We start from the raw sequence: 22,544 nt of genomic DNA, 5'->3' as shown, positions 1-22,544 counted from the left end.
ATTAATATTATCATTATTAATCATTCAGTGCATTCTCAAGTAATTTTTTAGATTTATTTATTCATCATTCTATCTAGTTTATGTTTCATAATTTTCAAGAGACTTGCTTTCATCATCTGCTGTCATATAGATTGACATATATAAAGGGTCCTTTATATATCCAGGCATTGAAGAGAAATGCCAGTTTCTGATGTGTCACAAGGAAACAGGACAACCTGGAGGTCTAGTTATACATGAACCAAAACATTAAAAATAAAAAAATTCTATGGAGGATCCGGAAGTTATCATTGTTATTATTGGCCATTTTGAATTTTTCTTCTCATTCTCTTTTTAAAACTGTATATTTTTCCTTGTTTTAAAACTGTATATTGTTATCATTGTTCTTTTCTTTTGTGGGTTGAGGTAGGGTACCTGTGTACTAATTTCTTAGAATCTTCTTCTGAATCATTTCATAATGTAATTAGTTGTCAGCAATAATGAAAAAAAATAAAAACATTTACCTTTTCCGATAAATTAATCACTCTCTTTTATCATTCATCTCCCTTAAATCTTCCAAAAGAAACTTTATTCCTTCATCTTATTATTGCTACTTAAAAAGCAATGTAATTTTTTAAGTTATCTAATAATGACCCATAGTTGTTGTAACTTTTGCAATCCAATGAATCATCAGCTCCGGAAAATTAAACTCTCTTTTCTGTCTTTTTGTCTGCCATAACATTATCCTGCTACTACCATGTGAAACCGAGCAGAATGGGTCCAAATTCTGATTGCCATTTCCAGTAAACAAATATTATAATTATCTTTTCGATTCAAATATATATTTTCCTGAATCAATCTACCGAACTCTGAACTCTGTTTATCGAAATACAATGGTCCCATATCATAGGATGCATTCCAGGATATTTACTGTTCACTCGTTGAGGTTATTCCAGATTAAAGCTCCAGGGGAAATGGCACTTTACTACTACGGGCATGCAGAGATCTTAAAAGCAAACAGGTTAAGGCCAGGGATTGCTTCCTTGATGGGTAAATTAACAAAAGCCAGGGCACGTGATAAGGGGACCTTGTGAAGCTGTTTGAGTAGGGTCCTTGTCACCCATTACCAGGCAAGCTTATTACTTAATCCACTGAGTTAAACTTAAACAACCCTCACTACTAATCTTTTGTTTTGGTTGTTAGTCATTTTCCCATCTTCTCTATTGTTTTAAAAAGTCACAACACTTCATGTGCATCATCTTCGCCACTCTTCTTCTTGCTTTTTTCCAAGCAAAGAATATCTCTTTTATCTCCAAACTGAAGAAAGAGAGTCTTGCACTTCTAATCATGGACCTGCTTCTGGCATTCCATGTGCTTCAATCACTTCACCCCACTTCTCATTATTTTACTCTCCTCATCACCTTCTTCTTCTTCTAACCATTCTTTAACAGCTCCTCACCAATATATATATACCGCCTTCTAGGCTATATTTACGTCTCCTGACTTGGTGACATCCTTCTTTTAACACAATAAATTTTCTTGTGGCATTGAGGCTCTCAGAATGAACAGTCCAACACCTTGCAGCAGGTCCTGGTGAGTATATATGTATCTATATACTTTTTAGCACTGTTTTGGGGTTTCATTCTTACTTGGTGTTGGAAATTTTTTAAGGTCTGTAAGTGAAGATTCATTGAAAAGATATGTGCACTTTGCAAGTGAAAGTTGCATACAGGAGTTGTTATCAGCCTCAGACTCAAACAGGTTTGGAAATGACAATGATGGATGGAAAATACTGACTCTTGATAATGGAGTTGAGATTTCCAAAAGAAGATCGGGTTCACACCACACTTTTAGAAGCAGATGGCTGCTGAAATCAGTCTCTCCGCGGCAATTCATCACTGTTGCAAATGCCATAGATGCTGCCAAGGTGACCAATTCATGGCCCTAATTGTATGAAAATTAATCAATGGAAACCAAATGAAAAGAATTAATCTATCTGGCGGATATTAGTTCTAGTACAATTATAGTTACATATAGATACAAAGTCAGTTGGGTTATGGTCCAAGCCTCCAAGGCCTTGAAAAGATGAGTTTTGTCTGGTTCTTTTTTAATGCTTAGTTGTCTTCATAAGCATGACAACATATACAGCTATGTTGGTTCCATTATGTAGGAATATTAATGGCAATTTGTTCGTTTTCAATTAGCTCTTGGCATTATTCACAAATACAGTATGTTACAGGGATAAAGCTACCTGTTCATCTGAATCATTATATCATAGTTTAATCAATTTTTTCAGATTATAATTCAATGGTCCAGATGAGAATTATGTCAACTTCATGAAAATATTCTTTTGACATGGTTGTAAAATTTTGTTTTTGACCAGCAATGGGATGGTGATCTAGTGGAAGCAAAGTACATAAAAGATCTAGAAGATAATCTCGATATAATTCAACTCAGATTCGGGGAGAACTCAAAACCTCTTTTTAGAAATAGAGAATTCATTGTTTATGAACGACCGTGAAACAATGGAAGATGGCACTCTTGTAAGTATTAGACACAGAATTTTAGTAGTTGATCATACAAATAGGTGTTGGAAAAATGTTAAGGATTAAATTGGACTGTGGTCCAAATGGGGCTCGCAGGTGGTTGCAGTAGCATCACTGCCAAAAGAGATAGCAGCTGGATTGCATCCAAAGCAAAACAATGCAATAAGAGGACTTTTGCTTCAATCAGGATGGGTTGTGGAGAAGCTTGAAGATGACTCGTGTATGGTCACTTATGTTGTTCAGGTACTTAAAATTTAATTGAGCTTGATTATTATTATTATTGTTTCATTTGAGAAACAAGAAAAAATAAACACAAGTTGTGGGTATTTTTGAACTATCAAGCCTTTAAATTCAAATTAAAATACTCTTGAAGTTGAGTGTACTAATAAGTTGACTAGAGTACCATCAAGCTCCATGCCAAGAAAAAGTACAAGAGCATCTTATAACAATTATTGTACATATATATTTATTGTTGGATAATATTATTTTATATCATCCGAATCACCCACGAAATACTTGACTAATTTTCAACTCTTTCTTTAGTTATTTTATATGCTTAACATATTTGATGACATGATTATTGAGGATACGTTATGTTAAAAGAAGATGTAAGTGAGAGTATACAACTACACTTGCCAGTCATATGTCATCAAATGTGTCAATTAAACGTCCTAGTGTTAGTAAATAGTATTTCAGACCATTCGAATCACATGCACCAAACTCCTTATTTTTATTTTTATTTTTTCAGTTAGATCCTGCAGGATGGGTGCCCAAGTGCTTTGTGAATCGGCTTAACACAAAACTGGTTATGATCATTGAAAACCTTAGGAAGCTAGCACAAGCTTGTCCAACAAATGGTGGTGTGACTGTGAGTACACAAGAGTAAAACTATTTGTAAAGTTATGAAAAATTCAAGGTATAGAAATTAATGTTTATATATAGTGATGAATATTATTGAAACTCTCTCTATAGATTGGTCTCCAAGTTCTGCATACTTGGGATTATGCTTTGCTGGTTTAAGTTTATTATGGTCCTAATTAATATTAATTGTCATGAAAACTCAACATGGTCAAGATCAGAATTGATGAATTATTTTAATATTTCAATCTCCATGTGTGAGTTGCAAAGCTGTCAATTTGTGCTGAAACACAAAACAATTGTGTTCAAACTGGGCTCTGAAGATTTTAATGTGTTGAAGGATCTGATCCCAATTTGTTAAATGATTCTGCCTTTGTGCCATGAAGTGATGCAGAGATCATACTTTTAATGATCTTTCTATTAGTGAAACTTTCTGATCAGAATCCTGCAGGCCTTGGATCATCTGTGGCTGCAAAAATTTGTTATTCTCAGCTGAAATTTTCTTTTCTTCGATTCACTAGCTAGTTCTATGTTGCATTATGTTAGGAAACCAATAAACTCTACAAACAACTAATAACTTATTGTTAGGAACCAAACAAACAAATTTTTAGATTAGTAGATTAACTACAGAAATAGGTGAGAATAGACAATGAATCTAAATTATTTCAGCTAGCTTTAAAATGGATGAGAGTAGCTATTCCCCTGCACATAAAAAGGTAATGAAAAAGAAAATGAACAATCAACAATTTTCCCTCCTTGGTATGGCTTTCAAGAGGCCAGAATCTCTCCCTAATTTGTCTAGCTATTCGAGAGGTTAGACTTTCTCACTTCTAGAGAGATCAGCTCTTTCCTTCAATCAGCTAAAGACTGTCAAACAAAACCCATTTTTTCTTGCCTCTTTTATAACACAATCTCTCTCTTATACTGCCTATAAATGCTTTCATAACTGCCTATGTTTTGTGCTGCTTGCCCATGCATATTTCGTAATTGCCCTGATGGGCCACCTGAGCTCCCAATTCCGTCTTCTTGCTGGGCACATAAATCTTCGTCCTAACACATCAATAGATGACAGATCACGAAATCTAAATCTAAAAAATTCAACAGGATTGAAAAATACCAAGTTGAGGAACAAATTATAATCAAATAATAAATCACATTCATGGAGCATATGAAAATTATATTCTAAGATCCGGGTGTGTGTACACTACAGTGAAACTAAAATTTGGTTTGAAACATCACATGATTGTTAGAAATTTCTGATGTGGGTTAACATTAATTATGTTTTGATTTCATAAAATCAAGTAATTGAATAATCCAATACCAGTTTATCGATAAACTTGAGTAATCAATAAAAACATACCAAATACACTTAAAGGTTATTAGTTTTGGTGAACGGTTTAGTATAGACTTTTGGTTATTGGACTTTTAATGGGAGGGTCCAAGTAATCTCTTATAAATTGGGTAAATCCCTACTCCAAAACCTAATTCTGATATGTTTACTCATTCAAAGTCGTCACAAGGAGGTTTTTAAAGCGGAAGACTTATCATAACGTGTTTTCAAGTTTCAGGTGATTTCTCAGGATTTTCAGTTTAAAAAACATGGCCTAAACAAGTTTTTTTACATCCCTAATTTTTTATTTTATATTCAGTTTAATTATGAAATTTGGTGTTCTATATTCTGTGTATTTATATTAAATCTAGAATTAAAGCTTACATGTGGTGTCTGAGAAAATCAACATAGATATAGAATCTGAATTTTGAGAATTAAAATTAGGGTTTAATTTTATATTCAATTTTAGGGTTTATTTTTTTATTCAAGTGTTATTAAAAAAAAGAAATAAACTGTAGAATCTATAATAGTGCATGTTGGTGGCAACACTACTGCTGTGAGCTGTGGTGACTATGGTGACTTTTTCCCCATGGTTGGAGCAATGTCGGTGATCGGAGAAGCTCTTAAAGCTGTTAGGTTTCCAAGTTTTTAATCTTGGTTATTGTGTAATCATAACCAAATATCGTTGTTGATGTCTTCCAAGATGTTGAAAAAGTGATAAGAAATCGATATGTTACCGTCACAGATCAAACTGATGGCCAATCGTGATAGAATCTGGTGATGGAGATCACTAAATTTGGTGATTGGTGTTTACTGGTGTCGTAGGTTGAAATTAGATTTTTCTAACCTGATGACTTAACCCGTAGGGTTGAACAACATATTTGACCAAATTTGGTCAAATCTAGTCATTTGACCCAAACAGAAGATGGGCCAACTTGATCCAATTGAATTGGTTCTAGTTGAGCGCGTGGCGTTCATAGGTAGAAGGGAGGTGTGCAATGCATGTGGGTGCGTCTTGGCGTATGACGCACTGTAGTGACACATGACATGTTCTTCCTGGAGCATGGCAACGTGTAAGATGGTAACTTACTTTGCTGGTGTGTGATACCTCTTTAGGGTCTAAATTTAGTAAATTTTTGCTATTAAAGTGTAAAAATTATCAACATTTTTCTTCGCAAGGTGAGATGCAACAAACTTAGGAAAACATTGTTGGAGATTATAAGGTATTGGATCTCATGAAATCTTAAATTGGAGCAACATAATTTCATATCAGGGAATAATTTGAAAGTTTTCAAAATATCGATAATCGAAGCGACACATTTTGAAGCTTATGAAATGTTCTCTTTAAGAATGGTACATTTGATAATTTTAATTCATATAATTTTCTACCCAAAGGTGGTTATTATGTGTATTAAATCTAAGGAAATATAAGATTAATTACAAAAATCAACTGATTGTGAAATATCTGATACATATAAAGGTGATTGGGTTTTTCTGCACTATGTTTTTCTTATAAGGTAGAGGATGAACTATAATCTAGAAAATATATCTACCTAAAGGTGATATTTTTCAAATATCACATGTTCTAAAGTTCTTGATAAAGTTATTATCATATCAAATAGAGAATGAACTGTGATATAGAAAATATATCTACCCAAAGGTTTTTTTTTTTTAACAACATGTATTCTCAAAATCCTTATAAAGTTAATGTCTAACCTTATGTTTAAGACCCTTATTGCATGTCATTTTCTTTGTCCAAAGGTGAGTTAATGATGATGCTGAAGGAATCCCTATAAGGTGTAACTTATCAAGTTTTTTTATTTATTTTTAAAGTTACTTTGATTAATTGTTGCTCATGGTTTTAATTTGTTGAATTATTTTCTTTTAGTCTCTATTTCTATGAACAATAGCAACATTACTATTAAGGTCTTGACTGGAAGCAATTTCAAATAATGGAAATAAGATATTGATATGAGTACCATTGAAGAAAATGATCTATTTGCCAAATGGGAGAGGTCAAATCATTTATGTATGATGGCTATAAAAAAAACTGTAGCTAAACATCTTCTCAGTGGGTTACCAATTGATGAAACTGCTAAAGAATTCTTTGCCACTATAGGAAAACGATTTCAAATCTCCAATAATGTTGAAGTCTCATCTTTTATTACTAAGTTGATTAGTATGAGATACAAAAAGTCTAAAGGTGTTAGGTAGTCCTGGCCACGGGCCGGTTTGGCCCGTGAACCGGACCGAAATCGGCCCGGCTAAACCCGAAACCGGAACCGGCAGACCCGGAACCGGCAGTGAACCGGAACCGAAACCGTGGCTCTACGGTTCGGTTCCGGTTCACATAAATTGAAACCGTGGAACCGCCGGTTCACACCGGTTTATGAACCGGCGGTTTACTGTGCTGAACCGAAAAAAATTTGAAAATTTTTTGAAATTTTTTTTATTTTTTTTTGAATTTTATTTAAAAAGGCAACGGTTCCCTGCGCAGGGAACCGTTGCCTTTTGAAGAAAATTTGCAGGGGACCGTTGGTCCCCTGCAATTTTCAGTGAAGTTGCAGGGGACCGTTGGTCCCCTGCAATTTTTTGAAATTTCAATTTACCCCCTATTTCTAATCTTTTTCAAAAAATTTTTTTTCTATATATACCCCTTTAAATTCTATTCTCTCAAATCTCAATCTCTCTACTCTCTCACTCAATCCTTCAAACTCTCATTCTCATTCTTTAAACTCTTAATATTCTCTCAATCTTTCAATTCAATTAAATTTTTTTAAATTTAATTAAATTCTTTCTTATTTTTTTATTAATTTCAATTTCAATTTTTTTTATACAATTCATAATTAATTATAGAATTTATTTCTATAATTAATTTTATTTATTATTATTTTATTATCTTTTATAATTAATCATATAATTTATTTATATAATTAATTTTATTTATTATCAAAAAATGGCAAGTAGTGGAAATTCTTCCGGTTCACGAAGATTTGGTCAATATTCACATATATCAAATGTGAATGAAAATCAATTTATAGATGATTTTCATTCACAAGAAAGTGAAAACCAATATGAAGAGGTGGAGCAACAACAACAACATCAACAACAAATGGAGATGGAACAACAATCTCAAAAAATTCCTACATCCGATATTTTCAAAATTCATTTCAAGAAAATGCAAAAGGAAGATGGTAATTTTGATGTTGCTTGCAATTATTGTAGGCGAATTTACAAATTCAAACAAGGAGGTGGATACGGAACATTCAAAAGGCACTTGGAGTCAAAACATCCGGAAAAAATGGGACAAAGCCGAGGTCAAACACAAATAACCGGGTATGGTTCTTCTACACACAAATCTTTATTTATGTATAGTGATAATAAAAGTAAAGAAGAATTTGCAAAAATGGTAGCAATAGATCATTTAGCATTTAGTTTTGGTGAAAATTTAGGTTTTAATAATTATTGTAAAACTGCATTAAATCCTGCATATAAAACTATTCCAAGAAATACATTAAAAAGAACATTATTTAGTTTATATAAAAAACAAAAAAAAGAGTTAATTCAATTTTTTACAAATTTTAATGGACGTGTATCTCTATGTAGTGATATTTGGAGTGACCATTGGCAAGTTCACTCTTATATGGGTATAACTTGTCATTGGATAGATGATGATTTTCTATTACAAAAAAGAATTTTATCATTTAGGATGTTTGATGAACGATATACGGCTGATAATATTTATAGAATAATTAAAGGAATATTAGAAGAATATAAATTACTTTATAAAATTTTTTCAATTTCATTTGATAATGCACGTTCAAATACTGCCTCAATAAATAAATTAATTGAAATTTGCAGACCTAATTTAGGTGGTAGATTTTTTCATATTAGATGTGCATGTCATGTGTTAAATTTATGTGTACAAGATGGTTTAGAATGTCTTAATAATTTTATTAGTCCAATAAAAATAGCAATTTCATATTTATGGACACATCCCCAAATTATGAAAGAATGGGGTAAATTTTGTAAACAACATAATAAAAGACCAAAAAGATTTCCTAAAGATGTGCCGACTCGTTGGAATTCAACATATGAATTACTCAACGAGTCATTTGATTATAAGGATTTATTATGCTCATTTATTTCACAAAATGTGCCACAAATTATATTATATCCCCAACATTGGGATATTTGTTCAAAAATTTTAAATGTATTAAAAAATTTTAATAATGCAACATATACTTTAAGTGGGGTTTATTATCCCACTTCTCATTTATTTTTAAATGAAGCTGTTAATATTATTGGAGCTTTACAAGAAGCCGAACAAGATATTCTTTTACAAGAAGCTGTTTCTTTAATGAAAACAAAATGGTTAAATTACTATAAAATAATTCCAGAACTTTTTCTTGTTGCATGTTTTTTTGATCCTAGATTTAAATTAGATGGTGTCACAGATTATTTGACATTATATTATGAATGTTTGCAATTAGATGAAGTTAATATTCCATTAACTATAACTAATATTATGAATTTAATTAAAGAAATTTATGCTGAATATGCATTAATTTATGGTGGTTCTTCTTCCTCTCTACCACCTATTGCCCCATCATCAACCCAAAATATGAGTTATGGTGATCGTATTATGATGCAAAGGGGCAAAAGACCAAGAGGAACATTAGGCTCCACCTCGGAGCTTGATATTTATTTAACTACTATTTTTGAGTTTGGTGACAGCAATATAGGTAAAGACTTTCCAGTTTTAGAATGGTGGAGTCGACACGCATCAACTTTTCCAATATTGACAGCTATTGCTAAACAAGTTCTAGCAGCACCGGTATCAACTGTCGCAGTAGAACAAGCTTTTAGTCAAGGGGGTAATATATTGGATGAGAGACGATCAAGTTTGGCTCCCGAATCTATTGAAGCTCAAGTATGCATGGACGATTGGACAAGAGCCGAATTACGACAACAAGAAATAAAAGTAGACTTCAATGAAGAATCGCTTGATTTAACTACAGATAGTTCGATGACGACGGGAAATAATACTCAAGATAGTGGAGGTGAATGATAAGGTAAGGGGGTACTGCCAGCTATTAGATATGCAAAGGTAAGAGAACTACGTAGGCTTTGATTCTTCTAAACCCCAAGAAGATACGTAGGAAGCTTAATTGAAAAATTAAGTCCAAGCCTTTCTTTTAAATTTCAATTATTGTAATTAATAATTTAAAAATTAAATCAAGATCATGTATTAGAATTGATGGTTCAATATCGGTTTCGAATCGAAACCGTCGGTTCCGAATCAAAACCGTCGGTTCCGAACCGAAACCGTCGGTTCCGAACCGAAACCGTCGGTTCTGAACCGGGGCCATGAACCGGAACCGGCGGTTCCGAACCATGGACGAACCGTCCTGTTACGGTTTCGGTTCAGGGTCCTTATATTTTCGAACCGTGAACCGACGGTTCCGAACCGAAACCGGCGGTTCATGAACCGTGGCCAGGTCTAGTGTTAGGGATTATATATTGAAACTTGTTTACATTCACGACAAACTCAATAATCATAAAATCTTTTTACCTAATGAGTTCAATGTTCATCATGCCCTGGTTACCTTACCTCAAGCTTTTTCCTAACTCAAGACAACTTATAATACCACAGAAGGAGCCTAGAGCTTGGATAGCCTAATTACTAAATATGTTGTTGACGAGTGTAAGATCTAGAGGGAAAAGTTGTAACACCCCTCCCTAGAAGTACTAACCACTGAAGGAGAAATGTTATGAATTAATATCCAGAATGTCTATTTTTTTTCTTTTTAAAATACTTTAAAATAAACGCATTACTAAAAGTGTTTAAAAAGTATTCCAAGAAAACTGAAAGCGTCTGCAATCAAGAAAGAGCATGCCACTGTATGCATGTAATATAAACTAGAGATAACCTATTCTAGCCGAATTTATCTTCACTGACCTGACCCTGCCTCGCAGCTACCTCGATCACTTGTACCTGCAATCAGAAAAGAAAAGGAAATGAGAGACAATAACACTCAGTAAAGAGAAAGAATTAAGTAAACTATCTCTTTTCCTATTCTAACTCATTCTCGGGACTCAACCTCACTCATAACCCTTATAAGAACTCGAGGGGATAATCTAGTTCATGTTTTACTATTTGGGTCATATTTTGTCCCATATGGTGTCTATTTGATACTTTCTGGAAGCTAACTATAAGGATTTGATACTTTTTTAAGCTCGAACTCTCTTCTTTTCTCTCATTACACCATTTCTAAATCTGAATTGAGTTTTACTACGAGCATACTCTACTACAAGCGGACCTTACTGTAAGTCTATGTCTAACTACAGACGTGTTCTACTACGGACATGCCCTACTATGGGCATTGTAGTGTAAGGTGCCCCTTCATAGTTCATGACATCCATACATGTCTCATATCTTACTAATCTTTCTTTCATCTAAATCTATTCATAACTCACCAAACCATACTCTTGGGACGACCCCTGAATCTTGAGCCCCAAATTCTTTTTCTCTTCTTTTCTTTTTCTCTTATTTCTTTCCTTTCCTTTCTTTTCTTTTATTTCTTTCTTCCTTTCCTTTTTCTCCTCCTTTTCTTTCTTTCTTTCTTTCCAAAAACTGTGAAATACTATTCACAGAACAGTTATTTGGCATGGCAACCTTCTTTTTCATATAATTTAATAGCCCAAACGGTTTCTAATTCATACAAGCTATATATCGTTGAAAAGAGGATTCAAAGATCTTTCCAACAAGCTATAATAACACTCACAATTCAATAGATAAGGCAATAAAAATGTGGGATAAAGTCAGTGGCAAAAACTATCTTCACTGTTTATTTGGTAAAACAGTCCTTTTGTTTCATACAATATTTAATAGTCTAAATGATCTCTAATTCATATAAAATATATATGATTGGAAAGAGGATTCAAAGAGTGTTCCAACAAGCTATAATAGCACTCATAATTCATTAGATAAGGTAATCAAAATGTGAGATGAAATCAGTGGCAAAACTATCTCCTCTGTTTATTTGGTAAAACAGTCCTTATGGTGCATACAATATTTAACAGTCCAAATGATCCCTAATTCATACAAGCTATATATCCCTGAAAAGAGTATTCAAAGAAATTTCTATCAAGATATAATAGCACTCATAACTCATTAGATAAGATAACCAAAACGTGAGATGAAATCAATGGCAAAAACTGTCTCCTCTGTTTATTTGGTAAAACAGTCCTTGTAGTTCATATAATATTTATCAGCCCAAATGATTTTTAATTCATACAAGCTATATATAATTGAAAAGAGGATTCAAAGAGCTTTCCAACAAGCTATAATAGCACCCATGATTCATAAGATAAGACAGTCAAAACATGGGACGAACTCAGTGGTAAAACTGTAAATATTGTCCAACTCTCTGTCATCAACAAAATCACACACATAGACACCCCAAATGGCAAAACAACATTTCTCAACTTCAAAATCATCATTTATAACATAGATCCAAGGAACCACAAGCCCAAAACATGCAACATATCAAATATGATACCCCTTACCTTATTTCAAGCCAATTTATTGCAAGTTGACTTCCTTTTCCTTGTCTTGCTTCCTTTATCACCAAAATCACCTTAAATCAACACCAAAACATACTAACATATTCATATAACATGCATTCAATATATATATAAACATAGGAAGAGGGAAAAAGAAAGAGATCTTTTGGTTACCAAGCCCCAAAAGTGTTTCTTCTTCTTTTCTTTCCTTACTCTTCTTTTAAACTCTTCAAATCATCCACTTTCCTTCTAAAAAATGAAGAAAACAAGCATAAAGGGGCTGGCTGCTGGAGTTTTACGGGAGAAGATGATAAAAAACACTTGAAGCTTCCTTTTTATTGTTTTTTATCTTTTCTCTTTTTTATTTACATCTTTATCTCTTTCTCCTTATCTCTTTTTCTTTTTCTTTTTGTATTTATATGTCGATATAGCTATTTATACATCACATATATATATGCGAAAGACGTAAATGCCCCTGGAACATACCTGAGGGTATTACAAAAGTGTGATGTGGTTCTTTTTGTCCCTCATTTTAAGGATGATCATGGTAAGAAAAAAATATAAAAAAGGCAAGTTTAATCCTACTACTTTTGAAAATGATTAGAATAAAAGACATGGTTAAGCTCAAAAAAATACAAATGCAGTAAAGGAAAAAGATCTCGACAAGTTTTTCTTTTGCAAGAAAAAAGACCATATAAAGAAGAATTGCTCGAAGTATAAGTTTTGGTTAGAAAAGAGAGATAACCCAGTAAGCCTTGTGTGTTTTGAATCTAATTTTATTGATATATCACCAAATTCTTGGTGGCTTGATAGTGGAGCAACTGTGCATGTTACTTTTACCTTGCAAGAGTTCAAAAGCAAAAGGAGACTTAGAGTTGGAGACCATATAGAAGTTGAAGTTGAACATATAGGAGTTGTTTGCCTTAACTTGAAAAGTGATTTTGAGTTAGTTTCAAATAATATATTCTATGTACCTTTATTTAGAATGAATTTAATTTCAATTTCGACTTTAGATAAGTGTGGTTGCATTATCTTTAGATTCTAAAGTTGTTGGTGAATACGTTATGAATAATGGATTGTATAGTATGTGTTTAGCCCTAACTAATACTCTTGTTTCTATGAATATTGAAAATAATATGGGTAAAATATCTTCGATTGATGAAAAATCCTTTTAGTTATGACATAAAAGGTTGGACATATCTCCAAGGAAAGGATTGAGAGACTAATAAAAGATAATATCCTTGACTAAAAAGAAAGAGGCAACTCGTAGTTCAAATTTATTGGAGGCGATTCATATTGACATAAGTGGGCCTTACTCTACTACAATTTGTAGTTCTTAATATTTTATTACTTTTATTGATAACTTTTCTTATTATGATTTCCTTTATTTGATTAAAGAAAAATCTAATGCTTTAGAGAAATTTAAGTTCTTTAGAATTGACGTGGAAAAACAATAGGAGAAAGTTGTTAAAGTGGTAATATTTAAACGTAGGGGTGAGTACTATAGGAGACATGGAGGTTCAGGTCAACATATGTACCAGTTTGCTAAGTACTTACAAGAATGTGGGATTGTTTCTCAATATACCATGTTTGGGAGCCCTAATCAAAATAGTGTAGTAGAAAGATGTAACTGCACACCTATAGATATGGTAAAGAACATGATGAATATGACTAATTTGTTTGAATGCCTTTGGGGAGAGTTGATCAAAACAACAATATACATTCTGAATAAAGTGCCCAGTAAATTTGTTCTTAAAACACCTTTTGAGTTATGAATTAGTAGAAAGTCTAGCCTTAACCATTTTCGAGTTTGTGGTTACCCTGTTGAGGTTAGGATTTATAATCTTATTAAGAAAAAGCTTGATCCTGACTCCATTAGGTGTTACTTTGTAGGATACTTATATCACTATAAGAGATACACGTTTTGTTGTCCTTCACATGGTATAAGAATAATAAAGTCTCAAACGACTAAGTTCCTTAAACTTGATGTTCATAATGCTTCAGTATTTGCTAAAATTCTTGTTATTGTTGGTTTTCCTATTAAGAATCATAAAAAAGTTGTTACCTTTCCTCTACCTCTTTCCTATGGAATAAATGATTCTATTCAAAAAGAAACAATTAAAGTTTAAGAAACCCTTGCACCACAAATTGAAACTCCTGAAAATATAATTTAAGATCTTATAGTTGAGGCACCCATTCGGAGATTAATGAGATGAAGGAGGGCTGCCATTTTAGATATCTATGTTTAATTTGCTAAAAATAAGTGTGATATTGGAGACATGATTGATCTAGTTTCATTCCCTAAAGCAATTTAAAGTCTAAGTTAAGACATATCGATGAAAGCTATAGAAAATGAGGTACAATCCATGAAGGAAAATAGAGTTTAGGATCTTATGGAGTTACTTGAAGGTTTCAAGCCTATTGGTTATAAATGGATATTTAAGACTAAAAGTGATTTTAGTGGAAAGATATTTAGATTTAAAGCAAGATTGGTTACAAAAAGGGTTTACTCAAAAAGAAGGGATTGACTACAATAAGATATTCTTTCTTTTATCCTTAAAGGACTTATTCAGAATTATAATAGCCTTGGTAGCCCATTTTGATTTGAAGTTTCATTAGATGGATATAAAGACAACTTTTCTCAATGGTGATCTTAATGAGGAGGTGTATATGAAACAACTAGATGATTTTATGGCTAAAGGGAAACAACATATGGTTTGTAGACTTAAAAAATCTATCTATGGTTAAAAACAAACTTCTTAGCAATGGTATCTTAAGTTTGATAAGGTTGTGACCTCGCATGACTTTCCTAAGAATAAATTTGATCGATGTGTGTAGATAAAGATCAGTGGGAGCAGGTTCATTTTCTTAGTACTCTATGTTAATGATATTTTGCTTGTGAGTAGTGATCACAGTATGCGTTACAAGACTAAGTAGTTTCTGTCTAAAGCCTTGACATGAAAGATCTTGGGGAAGTTTCTCATGTTCTTGGCATTGAAATCCACCGAGATAAAAATAATGGTTTTCTTAGCTTATCTTAAAAGGCATATATTGATCATGTTCTTAAGAGATTCCAAATGCAAGATTACAGAGCTGACAATGTATTTGTCGTAAAAGGGGATAGGTTCAGTAATAAGTAATGTCCTTAAAATGATGTTGAAAGGGCATTTATGAAAGATAGACCGTATGCTAGTGTGATTGAGAGCCTAATGTATGCCTAAGTGTGCACGAGACCTGACATAACTTTTGTTATAAATATTCTTAGTCGATATATTATTGATCCTAATTCTGATCATTGGGTAGCAGCAAAGAAAACTATGAGATATTTGCAGAAGACTAAAGATAGACTATATAAAATAATGGAAACTTTTGAGATAGTGGGATATTCTGATTCAAACTTTAGCAGATGTCCTGATGACTTCAAATTTATTTTAGGGTACATCTTTATGCTTGTAAGTGGGGTCATATCCTGGAAAAGTGTCAAATAGGAATTATTGGCATTTTAAACCATGTATGTAGAATTTATTGCTTTCTATAGGGTATCTACCCATACCATGTGGTTGAAGAATTATATCTCTGAACTTCGAGTGGTTGATTCAATTTCTAGACCACTTTTGATCTATTGTGATAATTATGCAATCATGTTTTTTTACAAGAACAATAAAGTCAATAGCAAGTCAAAACATATAGAGATAAAATATCTTATAATCAGAGACCTCGTAAAGAAAAGAGATATCATGCTAGAACACATTAGTACTGATGCTATGTTAGCTTATCCCCTAACTAAACGACTTAGACCCATTGTTTTTAAAGGTCATGTAATGAAAATAGGTGTGTTATAATCATTTGATCTCTTAGGTTAGTGGGAGTCTTAAAGTAATTTTTTTTTCACTTGACTTTATGACATTATATTAAATTGTATGATTTATTATAATTATGAGTTTTACAAAACTTATTATATGAATACTTGATGATATATAAATTTGTGTATGGATATATACGCATGTATAAGGTTAAGGTACAATATGTAACTCAAAATAAGGATTTCCTTCATAATGAGAGTTGCATGAGTATGTTTCATAAGTCTCGAGCAAGAATGAAACATACATGCTTCATCGGAAGCAAAGAGATTTTTCTTGTTTTTTTCAAATATAAAAGTTAGAGAGAAATAATAAAGATGACTGATAAAGATATATCACTATTTATAATCGTCTTGTTGGGTGTTATTCTGCCACACTCCCAAACTTAATCCATGTTGATTTAATTATTAGTAATTGTAATCGAGGACAATTTTGTGTCAATAGACTACATAAGTAATGTTTTGATTTGTTATTGGTGATTACATTAATTGGATTGTTTGTTATAATGTAATATATCTTTGAACTATTTTATATTCTAAAATAGTGGCTACTTAAAATTAGAAATGTTGATTACCCGAGAGTCAAAAATTATTTTCTTTTTCTTAAAAATAACATAAAAGTAATTAATGTTACACAAGTGGAAGATTATTAGAAATGGGCTAATATTAATTATGTTTTGATTTTATAAAAGCAGGTAATTGAATAGTCCAATGCTAGTTTACAGATGAGGTTAAGTGAGTAATAAAAGATAGTCTAATACACTTAAATGTTATCAGTCTAGGTGGATGGTTTAATGTGGGGTTTTGGTTATTGGACCTTTAATGTGAGGGTTCAAGTAATGTCTTATAAATTGGCTAAGTCTCCACTTAAAAACCTAATTCTGATACATTTACCTATTCAAAGCCATCATAAAGATGTTTTTGAAATGGAAGACCTGTAATAACATGTTTTCAAATTTTAGGTGATTTCTCAAGATTTTTGGTTTTAAAATCATGGCTTAAATAGGTTTTTCTATATCTCTAATTTTTTATTCTATATTCGGTTTAGTGATGAAATTCCATGTTATGTATTCTATACGTATTTAGATTAAATCCAGAATTAAAGCTTTAGTGATTGCTATATCATTAACTTCAAATTATATTGCAATATGGAGAAGATTGGTAAGGGTAGACCTGGCCACGGTTCATGAACCGTCGGTTTCGGTTCGGAACCGCCGGTTCACGGTTCAAAAATATAAGGACCCTGAACCGAAACCGTAACAGGACGGTTCGTCCACGGTTCGGAACCGTCGGTTCCGGTTCATGGCCCCGGTTCAGAACCAACGATTTCGGTTCGAAACCGATATTGAACCATCAATTCTAATACATGATCTTGATTTAATTTTTAAATTATTAATTACAATAATTGAAATTTAAAAGAAAAGCTTGGACTTAATTTTTTAATTAAGCTTCCTACGTATCTTCTTGGGGTTTAGAAGAATCAAAGCCTACGTAGTTCTCTTACCTTTGCATATCTAATAGCTGGCAGTACCCTCTTACCTTATCATTCACCTCCACTATCTTGAGTATTATTTCTCGTCGTCATCGAACTATCCGTAGTTAAATCAAGCGATTCTTCATTGAAGTCCACTTTCATTTCTTGTTGTCGTAATTCGGCTCTTGTCCAATCGTCCACGCATACTTGGGCTTCAATAGATTCGGGAGCCAAACTTGAACCGGAAGAATTTCCACTACTTGCCATTTTTTGATAATAAATAAAATTAATTATATAAATAAATTATATGATTAATTATAAAAGATAATAAAATAATAATAAATAAAATTAATTATAGAAATAAATTCTATAATTAATTATGAATTGTATAAAAAAAAATTGAAATTGAAATTAATAAAAAATTAAGAAAGAATTTAACTAAATTTAAGAAAATTTAATTGAATTGAAAGATTGAGAGAATATTAAGAGTTTAAAGAATGAGAATGAGAGTTTGAAGGATTGAGTGAGAGAGTAGAGAGATTGAGATTTGAGAGAATAGAATTTAAAGGGGTATATATAGAAAAAAACTTTTTTGAAAAAATTAGAAATAGGGGGGGTGAATTGAAATTCCAAAAAATTGCACAACTTCACTGAAAATTGCAGGGGACCAATGGTCCCCTGCAAATTTCCTTCAAAAGGCAACGGTTCCCTGCGCAGGGAATCGTTGCCTTTTTAAATAAAATTCAAAAAAAATAAAAAAAATTTCAAAAAATTTTCAAATTTTTTTCGGTTCAGCACAGTAAACCGCCGGTTCATAAACCGGTGTGAACCGGCGGTTCCACGGTTTCAATTTATGTGAACTGGAATCGGAACCGTAGAGCCACGGTTTCGGTTCCGATTTAGTCCGGTTCCGGGTTTAGCCAGGCCGGTTTCTGTCCGGTTCACGGGCCAAACCGGCCCGTGGCCAGGTCTAGGTAAGGGCAAGCTTAGACATGACAGTGAGTCGTGTATCATTAATAATAGGTCCATCCTTCAAATCACTTTTTGTATATATTTTCAAATGATATAAAATTATTTTCTATATTCCTTATGATTGTATTCTAATTAAATTTCATTTTATCGATGATACCACATTAGTACTTGCTTTCTCTAACTAAGTTTTTTCAATTTACTCAATGCTTGAGCTAAGACAACTATTGTTCATACACTTTGCTAATAAGAAGAATTGAGTAACTCTCATGTGTGGTCATCAGACAGTGTCCTTTCTTATATTTTTGTTTTATCTACTACTTCTACCATTACTTTAATCTCTAATAACATCTATTTTGTTTTTCCAATTTTTTTAATTATTATTTTTTAAATATTTCTGTAATAAAAAAATTGAAATATGTTCTAAACAAAAAAAGTATTTAAATGATTAAAACGACTTCACTTTGTAAACTCAATTGACTAAAAATAAGTGTAATGTAAACACTATAAAAGAGACCTTGTAAAAACAATTGAGACAATTTCACTTTTATAGAGGCAATTGACCAAAAATAAGTGCATTGTAAATACTATAAAAGAGACCTTTTGGAAACAAATAAGAACTCGTAATTGTTCCTACAAGATCTCTCATACAAAGTTTACATTGAACACATGCCTTGTCATTTGAGCTTGAGCCTACGAAAGTGAAGTTGTCCTAATTGTTTACATACGTTTTCCAATTAAGTCATATTACATTTTTTTTTCATTATCAGAATATTATAAAGAAAACTAATAATGAAAAACTTGGATAAACAAAATAAAAATTATGTTGTTAGACATTTAGTAAATTGTGGAAGTGACAAGTAAAGAAAAAAACAAGTGACACTGTCTATAGGTCATGTGCTCGAGTTTATTGGTACTTCTCGTTGGTAAAGCGTATAAAGAATAATTATTCCAAATCTCAAGCACCAGGTAAGTGAAAAAGACGTAGTTAGAGAAAGTAAATCCCAATACAACGTTACTAATAAATAAACAGTTTTCTTTAATTAAAATACAACAATAAATAATTCAAAATGATTTTACATTGTTTGAAAATATATACAAAAAGTGATTTGGAGGATTGACCTACCATTTATGATAATTGATTGTATTAATTTGTAAGAAAATATAAATTAGTAAAGTTTAATATTTATTTTTTAAAATTATTTCATTAATAAAAACCAAACACAAAAATAATTGAAAAAATAAAAAATTTTTAAATAGACGGAAAATTAGTCTCTAAACAAAATAAAATTTTGATTGAGATTTAAAAGAAATTGAAATTGAACGAAGAAAATATAGAGAGAAATTGAGAAATTAGACTTTGGATGTGGTTTATAGAGTAGGGGATGAGGGTTTATATAAAAAAAAGAAAAAAAAAAAAAAAAATAGTTTGAAAGCCCAATGGCTTCTGTGGTGCAACTTCAAAAGTTTTGAAAAAAATTTTAATTTTTTTTAAAAATTGCATGTAAAACAGCAAGTCATGCCGGTGTAACTAACGGGCATGAAGTCTAGGCTCATAGCATGACCTGCTACAATATAATGTCTAGGCAAGCTGCTTGCTTTGAAGCTTGAAATGCAATGAAGAAATCTATGTCCTTTTTTTGATCTTATATTTAATTCATCACCACTAACTAGATTTGTTTTTCGTCTACATTCAGAAGATACTATTGTTTTTGTATTGGTTACAATATGTCAACCCTTATTATAAAATTACAATAAATAAATGCAAAAATTATAAATAAAAAGAAACATCTCCCACTACTTGTAGGATTATGATACTCATGACACCATTAACATATTCCCAAGTTAGATCTTTCACTAGAATGAATGGTTGGAATTCAAGGGATAACTTATCAAGTCTAGATTTTGTAAAAATTTATTAGAGCCCATTTAAAGTGTGTTCTATGTATAAAGAGTGATACTATACAAACTAACAATAGGTATAAACAAGATTATAAACATTGGTTTGTTATTAAGTGATTCAGTATTATTGAAAATGTGATGAGTTAAATCCAAAGAGTGTGCAAAGTTGGCATTGCATAGCTCTCTATGTTCTAAAATAAATTTCACGGTTCAAAGTGAATCATTATTACATTGGCAATAAAATGAAAAAAAAATTGTATGAGATTGTTGGTTTTGCAGTGATATCAAGGGTGAGGAGTTGCTTCAAGATTAATGAGTGTAAGAGTAAAGTCGTACATGTTATTGAAGAAATGACTATGCACACAAACTGTCGGGAGGTGAAGTCAATCCCTAATAAGTGCAAGGCATGATGAAACTAGTAAGTAACCCTAAACTTATAAAAAAGTGTATGCAAGACTAACTCTTGTAGTTCTACTATTCCAAATTTGTGAACTAGTGATATAAAGTTCTTAGGCATCTATAGTGATGAATAACAATGGCCAAAGTTCCTATTGAACATGAACTTCTGCCTTTTTCTTTATCATTCTCTTTATAACCTTTAACTTCCTTTATTGGATTCATTTTTTTTGTTTAGCACAAGATGAGAAATGGAGCTCATGACTATTATGCCAAAAAGCAGGCATAATAACAACCCCCATAATAAGTATAAGCTTAAGATTCTTCTACTTGTTATTATTACAGAATTTTCACAATCTACATTTTCAGCTGCCATTTTTTGAACTTGAGGTTAGTAGGCACAACATCCATTCGTTTATACCTTTTTGGGACCTCTCTATTCTTTTGTAGGAGCTCAACTTTACTACATTTGAAATTGCAACTAGTCATTCCTTCACTATAGAGTTGCAACAATAGCTTAACTCTACCAATTTCCTTGTGGAGGTCTTGTTGATTGAGTTGACAAGAGAACATGAACATTCAAGTCAAAAGGCAGTGAGTGTGCCTAGTGAAAAGTTACATAATGCTGACTTAAGTTTTGTTATTTTGTGTCTCAAACTAACAAAGGCATTTTGGAAATTAGCTGTATAAGGGTTGTGATATCTTTAGTTTAAAATGCAGGGACATTTAAGTAAAACCATGGGTCAACAACCTTATTAGAGAGTCTTAAAAAGGGAATTAAAATAGATTTTTTATGTCCCTTTAGTTTGACACATTGCCTCTTTCTGGAGGCTTCATAGGTTTTTTTATTTGCTTAGATTGCATTAGTTCTGAGTTTTTTGGTCTAATGAGAAGGTCGTGTCTTCCTTTGCTTTTCTCTATTTTGGTTATCACTATAACTTTACATTGTTAATCTTGGAAACTCTTATTGTGTTGTTGAATCTAAATTGCTATTAGTGGATTGGACTAGAGGAAACATCACTGTCTTATATGTAGGATTTCGTTTACAAAATTTGAACCAAGTATTTGATTGTATTGCTTACTTGTTCTTTTTGCTTCTGTTAAACTTCAATAATTGACAAATCTTGGGCAAATATTATAACAAGTGGTATTAAAGTCACGCTAATATGTTGATTTGTTATGCCTTACTTTCGGTTTGATTAAGTCTTGTTTTTGTTATTACTGTCTTACCAAGAATTTGTGGAAAAGAAATCCTAATTTTTTAAGGAGACTTAATTGACTATATTCTAGTTTGGGTCTAGATACTGTTGTGCTTCCTTTTAATTCTTGTAGTAGAAAAAGACCAAAAGGCAACTGGATAGCAATATGGCACCAACAAAGATTGATATTGATCAATTCGATGGAAAGATCGATTTCAATATATGGAGAAAAAAGAAGAGAGCAATTCTGGTCCATCAAAAATATGTCAAAGCCGTCGGTGGAGAAGGAACTTAGTATGTTGATATGACAAATTTTGAAAAAGCTGAGGTATTTGAAACTACATATAGTTTGTTAATTCTACACTTATATGATGATGTATTAAGGCAAGTAGATGATGTTGATATTGCATCAAAGCTATGGTTGAAATTAGAATCCCTTTACATGACAAAATCATTAACAAATAAG

General features: G+C 32.0%; 1 protein-coding gene across 1 annotated transcript; it reads left to right on the top strand.

The window, feature by feature from the left end:
- Positions 1 to 570: 570 nt before the first annotated feature.
- On the top strand, positions 571 to 3,599 carry LOC123193595 (START domain-containing protein 10). Its single transcript, XM_044606645.1, is given in 6 exon segments — positions 571 to 1,569; positions 1,648 to 1,903; positions 2,360 to 2,491; positions 2,493 to 2,519; positions 2,619 to 2,765; positions 3,271 to 3,599. Coding segments are annotated over 6 exon segments (732 nt in total). The 5' UTR covers positions 571 to 1,537; the 3' UTR covers positions 3,409 to 3,599.
- Positions 3,600 to 22,544: the final 18,945 nt, after the last annotated feature.

The sequence above is a fragment of the Mangifera indica genome, chromosome 12 (assembly GCF_011075055.1).
Source record: "Mangifera indica cultivar Alphonso chromosome 12, CATAS_Mindica_2.1, whole genome shotgun sequence".
NCBI lineage: Eukaryota > Viridiplantae > Streptophyta > Magnoliopsida > Sapindales > Anacardiaceae > Mangifera > Mangifera indica.
The sequence above is the reverse complement of the archived record's forward strand: the minus strand, read 5'-3'. Positions and strand labels throughout refer to the sequence as shown.